Source organism: Poecilia reticulata, chromosome 17 (genome assembly GCF_904066995.2).
Source record: "Poecilia reticulata chromosome 17, P_reticulata-male-v2, whole genome shotgun sequence".
In the NCBI taxonomy this organism is placed as follows: Eukaryota; Metazoa; Chordata; class Actinopteri; order Cyprinodontiformes; family Poeciliidae; genus Poecilia; species Poecilia reticulata.
In genome coordinates, this window is record NC_088846.1 from 12269017 (window position 1) to 12280821 (window position 11805).

Below are 11805 nucleotides of genomic sequence, written 5' to 3' on the forward strand. Positions count from 1 at the left end.
TTGGTCAGTGGAAATTCTGAATGCCAGAAGTCCATTTCTCAAATGAAATATTTGGAAAAACCTATAAATGGGCAAAAAAAAAAAAAATCTAACATGTTATCAAATATTATTTGAGACACTTTTGATTTTAAGGATTGGCATTGTACAAAAAACCTGTCAGATGCAATCGTCTAATTTCTGCTGCAAGACAAAATTCACATATAGGTAAATAAATCAACATAACACCAAAAGAATGTTCAAGACAGCATTTTATTTTCTTCATTTTATTCCATAAGTTACCAGTGTACGTTACAACAATAAGCTTTTTGACAAGTGCAAGGTAAACTAGCTCTGCATAAAGCCTAGTTATTTGTGGCATTTGTTCTTACGAAACAAAAGGTAAGCAAACTCATTACCAAACAAATAAACTCTTATGGTATTTGGACTGAAAAGAAAAAAAAAAAAGGAATGGCTGTTTATAGTGAAATAAATGATGCAAACCCTCTATATTGGCTAACAACTGTCCTCTCAAGTGGTCTTTACAAGGTTTGCAGTGAGCGGTTTCTGGAAATAAGTTGCACGCTGGGGGTCATCAGGCCCTGCCCACCCCGAGGTTGGGTTTACAGACAGGTCCGTCACTGGTCCAGACACACACGCACAAATACCCTGAAGTTCACGTGAGAGGTCAGGCAATAGAGGAACGCAAAGCGGTGCTACATGTATGTGGGCAGGTCCTTTTCCACCACCTGCAAAAAGAAACGCATTTGAGTTTCAAAGAAGCGTGTTTGTTGCTTCTAAGCTTTCATCAAGACAAAGGTTTTGAGGGTCGAGACTTGACAAAGTGTAAGACCATGGGCTCTAGCGTCATGATGCCGTGTACAGAAATATGTAAACGCAGCTGCAATGGATTACCTCTGGATCGTCAGTTGGACCGTATCTCTTCACCACCTCCCCGTCCTTGTTTATCAGGAACTGCAGAGCAAAAAATAAATAAAATTTAAAAAAGTCAAAGTTAACACGCTTGGTTGAAGACTGTCGTCGTGAACAAAAAAGATATTTCCAATTTACCTTTGTGAAGTTCCACTTGATGCTACTGTTGGTAGAAGAAATGCATAAGAATTACAACCAAACCTTTATAGTTATGCATAGGAGTGTTTTTAAATAATAGTATTTTAAAAGTATAGCTTTAGGACGACTGCTAAAATGTCAGTTTACTTTTGCATTTTAAGAAAGCTTTTAAAAGCAGAGGTAAAAGTAGGAGGGCCCTGCAAAAACTTTCACATTTCAAATTTCAGGGGAAAGCAGATGGCAGAGATAATGTGCTAGCTGTAATGGTTCATTAGTTCAGAAAGAGGGGTAACGCAAAGTGGTCATGTGAAACTTTTAATACCTTGTATTCTGATAAACGAAAACTGAATTCATTCATACAGCACACATTTAACCTTTTGTGTTTCACATCATTAAGACCTTCTGTTACTTGCACACACAAGATTTATAATAGCTACAACTCGTCAAAGGTCGTTTAACTCTGGTTCGCGTAATTCAATCGTCTGTTACAAGAGCGATTTAGCAGAGATGCATTGCCTTGAGGATTGGGTTAAAGGAAAAAAATGACAATCACAAGTAAAGTAGTGGCTTGAACCTGCTTTAGACTGTGACCACAAAGAAAAAATAAATAAAAAAAAAAGCAGAAAACTGACTTACTTTCCAAGCAATCCCTTTCCTTTGGGCTGTGCCTTCATCCATTTCCACAGAGGGTGAGCATTGTCACCGTTTACCTCTATTTTACTAAAGAGATCAAACTCTGCGTTGTAACCTTTAGCAAACTCCTTAATCTCGGCTTCTGTCCCCGGTTCCTAAGTTGCAAAGAAAAAAAAAAAAAAAAAAATATATATATATAGCATAAAACTATCTAGAAAAATGTCACCAACATCAGTTTTATGATGCGTTCGTTACCTGTCCTCCAAACTGGTTACATGGGAAGCCCAGGATGCGTAAACCTTGCTCAGCGTACGTAGCGTGCATTTTCGCAAGCTGAGTGTAGTTTACCTTCGTCTTTCCTCACTTAGAGGCCACATTTACAATGATGCAAACGTGGCCCCTGGCAGAAAAAAAAAAGAAAAGGCAAAAGTGTTGGAACAAATACTTCACTGCAGGTATAACTGGACATTGCTGGCTGCTTCAAACCCAAGTAGTTTCTGAATAAAGTAAAGAGTTATTTTTTTTCCCCCTTAACTACATGGAAAAAAAAGCAGTTTGAAAAAAGTCGTCACAACTAAAACAAAGACATTCATTGGTAGGAGAATCACGATATGATAACCCTAAAAACACATCATCAAATAGCTCCACAATCAGCTTAAACCAAGATAATATGAACTGCTGTTATTAAAGAACAGGCAAGCAACAACTATTCATGTTGCTTTTGATTTTTAGCTTGTATGTTTTAGTCATACATGGACATGAGCAAAGTTAGAGAATAAATACTGGCTAAATGTATTAGATGTTGAAATAAATATGCTCATTATGCATGAAATTATCCGTCTACTCATGTTCACAATCTTTACAGAGTAAAACAACAAGCCGATATTAGCGGGTTAATCAGTTACGGTATCTGCAAGTGTGGTGAGCATTTAGTTACTTAATCGATGTTGCCTGCAGGTTGGAGAGTTTAGCTCCAACTATCAATAACAGTGAAGGGTGGGTTCCATGCAGTGACTGTCTTATTTGAGTAACAAATTATCTCAGGACAGACAGATTTCTCTTCCGTGTAAATGAAGGAAACCGAAGGAGTCACATTTTAACTAGTTAAGCTAAACAAGGTGAGACTGTGGAGCGGGGTCATGCTGCTCTGTGCACTTTTTAAAAAATGGGTCATAAGAAGGTAGGATAATGTGAAATGAAATGTTAAAACTTTGATATACATTTAAAGTTTAATATAACCTAAAAACAACTCTCAAGTTTCACTTTGGAATAAAGGGAAGCATTTTTAAGCAATATAAAATTGCTTACAAATTTTAAGTATGATAAAGTATGCATACAAAGACTATAATTTGTTACTAATTTATTCCCCTTTAGTGTTATCAACATGGTATATTGGTAAACATTTTGCCAAAAAAAAGTTTTAGTTTACCTGAGGACAAGTTTTCCCCAAAATCCACCAAAAAGTGGATTTGTACATATGTACTTTAAAAAAATGGTCTTAAATCAATTTGCATGTCCAAATAGACTGCATACTGCCCAAGTTGCATCAGAATTTGGAACTTAAAAGGTACAGCCGAGCTTCCAAGTGCAGTAAATATATTTTACTTGTATTTTTCCAGAGACACCTCATTCCCGTCGATGTCTGTGGCAGAGAACTCGTAGATCGACTTGGCGGTTTTCCAATTATCCACCTGAGCACACTGAAATATGAAGAGATATTGCACATGTGAGATGACATGATTATGCAATAACCGAATAGAAGGGTTGGATCTTACTCCTGCCCTTTAGCATGAACTAAAGGGCAGGAGTAAGATTAAGTAAGAAGATGAATCATATTTTCTCGCGAGTTCACCAGTTCTCATTTTGTGCGCACTATGGCCCATTTGTGTCACCATCCGCACGCCCCATCCCTCAAATGTGTCCGAGCAAGACATCTCCGAGAAAAAGGGGGCGAAGAAAAGCGATTTAACCGAAAATCTCCAGTGGCTCGTAATCTTATTGAATAACAAAGAGGAAAATAACAGGATTAGGCATAAACGGAAGAGCTTTGTTTTTATACACCACGGATTAAAGCAGGTACAACGGAATATTTGAGCCCTCTACAAATCAACGAAACATAGTCGCGCTGAAACCTTAAATGAAATGGCTCACTGGAAAACGTACTTCATACTGGAGAAACGTCCAAAATATTCCAACTCAGAACTTGCAATACGCCCAATTTATAACAGAGCGTGCTTTGTCGTTGCTGCAGCTTCAAGCTAACGATAACAAACGTAACAACATCGGACTCATTTGAATGGTGCACCGCACCAAAAAGCAGAAAAGCCCTGAATGTGACCTACATGTGGTCAAACATTCAGGCGGCTAAAGATTATAGTGTCACTTCGTACCGAAAGTAAAAGACTCAGGATAAGTACTTTATACAGAATTGTATACTTACCATAGCTCTGACTAGACCTCTGCTCCCCACTACACCTAGCAAAACTGTCGGTCTCAGCCACATAATGGCCACTCTTATCACATGACGTCCTAGTCTCCTCCCATTAATAATTCTCTTAGCTCCGCCCACGTTATTACGGCAAACACTGGCTCTAACCAACATATTTCAAAAATGGCTTTTTTTTTAAATCAGGATTTTGCAAATTAAATATGTTCATAGTATATTGCAATCATTCCTTTCATACAGTCTAGACTCCCTGAAAAGGTGAAATTACATTTCAAAGAAATACTTTTGATTGTTTTGAGTGTGATGACATTTGACTTTTAATGCTGCTTCACATTGATCATAAGCTTTAGTAATGGAACCCTTATCAGAAGTGCACTGTGTTTGTTAGTAAACACACTTAAGACAAGTGTGTAAGATAATGGGAGGGAAAGCTAATATTCCCTAAGTTAGTGGTTCCCAAAGATTTTCTTCTGGGCCCCCCTATGGGGGAATTCAAATTGCTCCTGTTATGTCGTATTAATCCCCACATTGAAGTAAAATTACCAAGTTATTGAGAACCTCAGCATAATATTTCAATTTAGATTTGAATCATAAGTTGTCTCCGAGACAAGACCAATATAATGAACCTTAAACGAATCTGCACCTGTTTCATTATTTCCCATTGAAATCATACACCCACTCAGATTTATTTTACCGATCCTGTAACCTTAAAGTGACCAATTTCAAATGAAAAGAAATCCTCATCCATCCATTTTCTAACACCCTTGTCCCTTAGTGGGGTCAGGAGGGTTGCTGGTGCCCATCTCCAGCTAACGTTCCAGGTGAGAGGTGGGGTACACCTGGACAGGTTGCCAGTCTGTCGCAGGGCAACACAGAGGGACAGGACACACACACACACACCCCTAGAGACAATTTGGAGAGGCCCATTAACCTGACAGTCATGTTTTTGGACTGTGGGAGGAAACCGGAGTACCTGGAGAAAACCCACACATACACGAGGAGAACATGCAAACTCCATGCAGAAAGACCGGGGCCGGGAATCGAACCCAGAACCTTCTCGCTGCAAGGCAACAGCTCTACCAAGTGCGCCACTGTGCAGTCCATAAAAAGAAATCCTGTCTTGAGGATATACTAAAAGAAAAAACCTGAATAGGCCATGATAAAATTCAAGTCCGCTAAAGACCACAATTTCTCAATTAATGTTAAATCCCTCATTTATGTGATATTCATGACCAATCCAGACCTGTCATAATAATTAATAACATTTGCAGTGTGCTCCAAATAAATCTGTCCCATTTCTTATCCCCATTTTTAAAAGATATCCTGAGAAATAAGAAAAAAATGCCTAATTTTAATGTCCAATTTTCATTATACCAAGTAAATTTGAAGCCGTTATCAACTAAGCAAAATTTCTATTGGACAGGTAAAATTGTTTTCAATTTTCAAAAAAAAAACAATTCATAAATTAAGGATGGAAAACAGAGGACATAATGGGTTGTTGCACAACCAAGTAACTACTTCTACACAAGAACGTTGTACAACTACAAACCAAACAATAATAGCAAAAACATTTCACAAACTCTCTTGTCGTTGTAGTTTGACGAGGTGAGGTTTGTTCTGTTAGTTCCAAAGAAAAATGACAGACGTAGACATATAGAAATAGAGGACTTCTTGTTTCAACACGTAAACAAGCTGGACTACATTAAGTGGAATATGACAACATGAATACTCCTCCTGTTCAACAACGTGCGAGTAGTCATTGCATAAACTGCAGTGAATGTTGAAATGAAGAAGAAGCTTGGGAAATGTTCCCTCGCAGCTTCCACAGAAAAAGAAAACTCTAAATAGCAGGTTCAGTCATGTTCTCCACAGCTAAAACCTGAAACCGGAAAACGCCCGGGAGTGGATGTGCCAAAGAAGTACGCCAAGGTCAAACCGTGCAATCAGCCCACACCCACAAAAAATAAATAAATAAAAAAATATTTTAACGTTACATGTTTGGCTAAACAGACCAGATACAGCTCATGTTCAAATTCAGAATAACAAAAAAATTAAGAAAAACAGCTGAGACTTGGCCATAGAGAATAGCTTCATGTTTTCTAACCAAACATAGCATATCAACACAAACTCTGCACAATAGCCGTCAAAGTCAGCGGTAGAGGAGGAGTGATGGTTTGGACTTGCCTGTTTTGTTTTGATGACAATGTTCTCAAGCATATCATGACATCTACAACAGAGTGACTGTAAAGTAGGATCTGAATTAAAATCAGCTCAGCAATAACACTCAGAGGAAATTATGCTTGTTATACTAACTTCAGTTAAGCATATTGCATTTTTATGAACATATCACAAACATTTAGATATAAAGGGGAATATGGAAACCAAAGGAAATATCCAATGATGACAAAAACAGACAAGTATTTGTATGAAATACAAATATATATACTGGTCTTTAAGATATGCATCATTGTGAAGCAGAAGGAAATGATCTGTGCGTGGCTTTCAACTCTCTTTTAAACCAACATCTGAAAACCGTATGAATTTAATTTTCATCAATTCTAAATCAAATTCAATGCAACCTATTATACTGAGAAGTCATCTTATTACTAAAGAGAGTCTAACTCGTTAGTAATTACAAGTACACATCAAGTATATGAAATGGCGTAATTAATTTTAATTTACCGTCATGAAAATTTTATGCGGCTGAAAAATATTTATCATGAAATGTGCAGTTACCATCCTCCTCCAAAAGAGGGCATGATAGCACTGCTTTAAAGAAGAAGGTGGTGAACGCGTTTAAATTAATTATGTTTATAGCAAAAGTAAAGCTAGAAGAAAAAGAGTTTGGAAATTCAAAAATGAGATTTTAAGACTGCAGTGACATTTTGAAGATACAAAACCAATCGTTCTCCCTGAAGCGTCAGCATAAATAAAACAATTTCAAGTCTTACAGTTTGAGTGAATTCCAAATTTGTACACAGAGTTCTTTTCTCAGTTTTTTGTTGTTGCTGTTGTCGTATTGATTCAGGCAGTGACTTACTCCTTTTTCCCTTGCTAAAAAAATACCGGCTACACCAGTTTGACATCAACCAAGTGCTGCAATTAAATCTGGCATTAAAACAGGCACTTTGCCTTTGTTTAATTAGATCTATTCCCAAATGAGACTGGATAATGTAATAGGGGCAAAATGCACACAAAGAAATCAGCTGTAAATGTAAACATTTATTGGATGAAACACAGACAGGTCCTTTCAAAAGTATTCACAAGTCAATCAATCAATCAAATTTTATTTGTATAGCACATTTCAGCAGCAAGGCATTTCAAAGTGCTTTACATAATTAAAATAAAAACAGAAATAAACAGTGAGAAAGAGAGAAATTTAAAAAATAAATAAAAATAAAAAAAAACAAACTCCCGTTGTCCTTTGCGGAATTTAACTAACTATAGAGGACTCCGCCGTCCTTTGCGGAATTTAACTAACTATAGAGGACTCCGCCGTCCTTTGCGGAATTTAACTATGTCATAGAGGACTCCGCCGTCCTTTAGCAGGGGACGCCGCCGTCCCACACAGAATTTAACTAACTTAGAGTTAGGGGAGTCTGCCCTCCCGCGGACCTTAACTGCTTTTATTGTACCTGCCTTTGCGGAATTTAACTAACTATAGAGGACTCCGCCGTCCTTTGCGGAATTTAACTATTTCATAGAGGACTCCGCCGTCCTTTAGCAGGGGACGCCGCCGTCCCACACAGAATTTAACTAACTTAGAGTTAGGGGAGTCTGCCCTCCCGCGGACTTTAACTGCTTTTATTGTACCTGACAGTGCCTAGGATTCTCAGGGTTTAACTTCCTTTGCGGAATTTAACTAACAATAGAGGACTCCGCCGTCCTTTGCGGAATTTAACTATTTCATAGAGGACTCCGCCGTCCTTTAGCAGGGGACGCCGCCGTCCCACACAGAATTTAACTAACTTAGAGTTAGGGGAGTCTGCCCTCCCGCGGAGGGCAGACTCCCCTAAGAGACAAGTATTTATCTCTGACCAGTCTGCTGTGTTACTCAGGGTTCACAATCCAAACCTCCGAGGCCTTCACAAAACACATGGACTCATTTAGCGGTATCAGAGTAAAAGGGGCTGAATACAAATTGACACATTTAAGATGTTGCTTTGTAAAAAGAATAAACATTTGAAAACACTTTGCCTTTACCTCATAGTTACGCGCTTATTTATGTTTATTGAACCCATCGAAAGTATATTAATTATCGCTGTTGTGTCATAATAAGATGTGAACAAGTTTAATGACTGCTTTTGTCAGGCACTGTCTGATCTATTAATAGACATTTCAATAATCTCTACTTCATATACTAGCTACAGAGTAATTTAAATTTGTTTTGAATGTACCGTACCTGCTTTTATAGGTAAAAAACAAAAATCATTTTAAAAAATCATATGCAGACAAAACTGATAAAGAGATACATGAGATAGTTACAAGGAATGTACATGGAGGATCCCATGGTATGCATATTACCGTGCACGCAGAGTGCATGTGGGTGATCATGACTTCTTAGGAAGAAATTTTTAATTAGGGTGTAACAAACAGACTCCCCCACAGGTTTCTACCTGAACATTTAGTCTGAAGACTGATTAAAAGCTTCAGACGTAGCCAATTAAAACACAGATCAAAGGAGTTCCTCTGCAAAAAGACATCAGTACAATCATCGCAGAAGTGAGTACGAGCAGAGGTACAGGGGTCAGACGCTGCAATTAGCTGCTGGTCTGACCGCACAGTAACAAAAATATAGCTTCTTTTTTTTTTATTTCTGTTTGGCGCATACTTTTATGCACTTAACAGTATTGGGGTTTTATTAACTCGTGTGTTTAACGACGCTGCTCTTTCAATTATATCTATAATTGTGAAAAATGTGAAAGTGCATCTCCACATGCATTAAACACATAGTTCAAACAGTCTATAAAAACATTGGCATCAACATACAGACTTTTTAAAACTGTCTAAAGGCAGTTTTAATAATCTTAAATTATTTGATCAAATATATTAGCTAGAAAAATATTTCCCTCACTATTCTGGTTTTTAGTGAGAACAAATAATATTAACTTAGTGAAAAATGTTTAGGCCACCTTTTGAAAAAAAAAAAAAACGGCCTTTTGTACGCTGGTTTCAACTGCATGCATGCATGCAGGTTTAATTAAAGCACCGTGAATAATGATGTCACAAGGTGACATTTCACAGTGGCACATGAAACAGGCATCCCAATAGCTGTCCAACAGGCATCTGATCGCTAAAGGGCCTGATGAAGAAAGGGGTTCATCTGTTCGGTTGTTTACTTTACCACAGCTCAGGCTGCAATGTAATGAACTGCTCACATCTGAGGCAGAATCGGCAGGCAGCCAGCAATTGTTATAGGTCAAATGTTCAGTTCAATCCCACTGCTGGCATCTGTGCTCGAGGCGTACATCTGAGCAAATAAAAATTATACTGAAGATAAGCAATTAGTGCTCGGCTTAAACACATTTTTAAAGCAAAAGAAAAATTACCCCGTGTTTCACTCTGTATATTAGCAAAAAAAAAAGGTATCAACAAAAACAACAACATCACAGGGGACGCATTTTGAGGTAGACCAGAACGATCAGTGTTACTTTTTCTTCTGTTTTTTTCCTCAAAATTAAGTTGGCTCTCTCTCTACAGAACCAGTCAACCAAGCACTAATGATGGGAACTCATAAACTCAGATAATGAATAGAAAACAACAGAAAACGCAACAAAACAAACAAGTTTCAAATTAAAAGGGGAAAAAGAAAAAAAACAGTTGCTTAGGAACAACCTCAGCTAAACCTGACTACGACGCCCCCCCACCTTCCACCCCACCTCACAACACACACACAGACACCCCCACACACACGCACACACACACACACGTTTAGAGCTATGAGCACCATAGGAGACTAGATCAGATGCTTCAAGAAAAGTTAGGGTTATTTCTCGCTGTTCCTAAGCAACAAGTTTGCTGTTTTCTAAGCCTTCGCTATATCTCAGATGGCTCCGCTGGAGATTTTAATAGTCAGGGACAGAAATTAGGCTAACCGCAAAACTTTAGCAATTTTTCAGAAGTCTGCTTTTTGTTGGAGGAAGGACAACAAAAGACCTGCTATCACCTTAATAGCATTATAGGAAACTAAAAAAAAAGAACTACAGGTTGTAAAAAAACAGTCTCCTTTTCTACACCAGGACAAATGGTTTAATCAGTCAATCTTCTGCTGGGTTGTGTAAAAGCATGTGATGAGAAATGCTGAGCCCGATAATTTAAAATTAAATATTCAGCTGTTTACTAGACAAGAAGAAAAAGCAAGATAACGTCTATGAATTTGTTACACATTTTAGCCACAACAGCTGCAGGGATGACACTTAAAGATGTGCAACAGGAGGAGCTGACATATGCTTCCTGTGACTTTACAGGCATGTGATGATTTTGCAGTTACTATCCAAGTATACATATTAGGGTGACAGAGAAAAAAAATAAAATCTAATTAGGATCATGTCGTAAGGAACCGCTGATCTGAACACCTACGGTGGCAAAGTTTTACCGTTTTGGAATACGTAACAAAGGCAACGTAATGAAAACAGATGGCAACCTATATTTGCATTGGCAGAGCATCTTTTATATTTAACCCTCACACTCTGAGGGGCTGGTTGGCAAGGCAACAGATGCTACGGTCTGTTTTCCATGTCTGCATCTCAATAGTCCAGATCAGCCTCCTTATCCCTCCATCTTCCTTGAGGGGACACGAGTAAGACCGGGCAGGTATTGCATGTGTTGAAAAGGTTTGGGGTTACTCTGACAGGCAATTTGCTGCCAGTTCACTTTATCCTTCATCAATGGCTCTCAAATCCATGCCACTGATCTTTATCTGCAGGTTTAGCAGCAGCAACCGCATCAGCTTTAAGTGATTATTTAAGTTTGAAATTGGCCGAGTACTATGGGCTTAGTTAGAAAACTTTGTCCAACTTATTGATGTCAGAAGTCTCTTCTCATTGAACATTGCACATTCAGAGAGTATCGGTCGGGTAAACCGAAGATCCAGATTTCCTATGTTGGTGGAGTGCAAATCCACACCTCACTTTTCAAATATTTATTTGCAAACAAGCTAAGAAGCATTTCCTATACTCAACGCAGGTCAGAAGTTTGTATGAGCTGTTTTGCAATTCTGGTGAAGTAATAGTATTATGATATGAAACTTCTGTGTGGTTTTTTAAATACATAAAAATATATATTCCATTTAATATGAATTTATTTTAGGGTTTTTGTCTGATCCGAAGGTTTTGTTCAGAAAACAAAATGCATACAGACATGTGAAGAAAAAAAAAAAAAGGACAATTATTTAAATCATCTTCAAAACTAATTTAGAAAATAGCTTGCTTAAAGTTGAGCCTGGTGGTAGCACATGAAAATAATGTGAAACACATCAAATTAGTTTAGTAATGGATAAAACAGACCAACATTAAGCCTCTGAAATGGATCCCAATACCTAATAAGAATGAAATAATTTCCAATTCTGATAAAAAAAAAAAATGAATAGTGGTCAATTATCCAACCAGAATTTTGAATAGAAGATTGTTGATAGCTGCAAAAAGGATGTGATAAAAGGAGCAACTTGTCAGTAGAAATTA

General features: G+C 37.7%; 1 protein-coding gene across 1 annotated transcript; it reads right to left on the reverse strand.

Annotated features, from left to right (window-relative positions):
* Positions 1–230: 230 nt before the first annotated feature.
* LOC103479268 (phospholipid hydroperoxide glutathione peroxidase-like) lies at positions 231–4262 on the reverse strand. The gene is made up of 7 exons (XM_008433620.3): positions 4121–4262; positions 3286–3380; positions 1936–2080; positions 1684–1835; positions 1048–1072; positions 892–951; positions 231–725 (listed from the first exon to the last, which is right to left on the reverse strand). Exons 1-7 carry the CDS (start codon positions 4181–4183, stop codon positions 693–695), a joined length of 573 nt encoding a protein of 190 aa, XP_008431842.2. The 5' UTR covers positions 4184–4262; the 3' UTR covers positions 231–692.
* Between the last annotated feature and the right edge of the window lie 7543 nt (positions 4263–11805).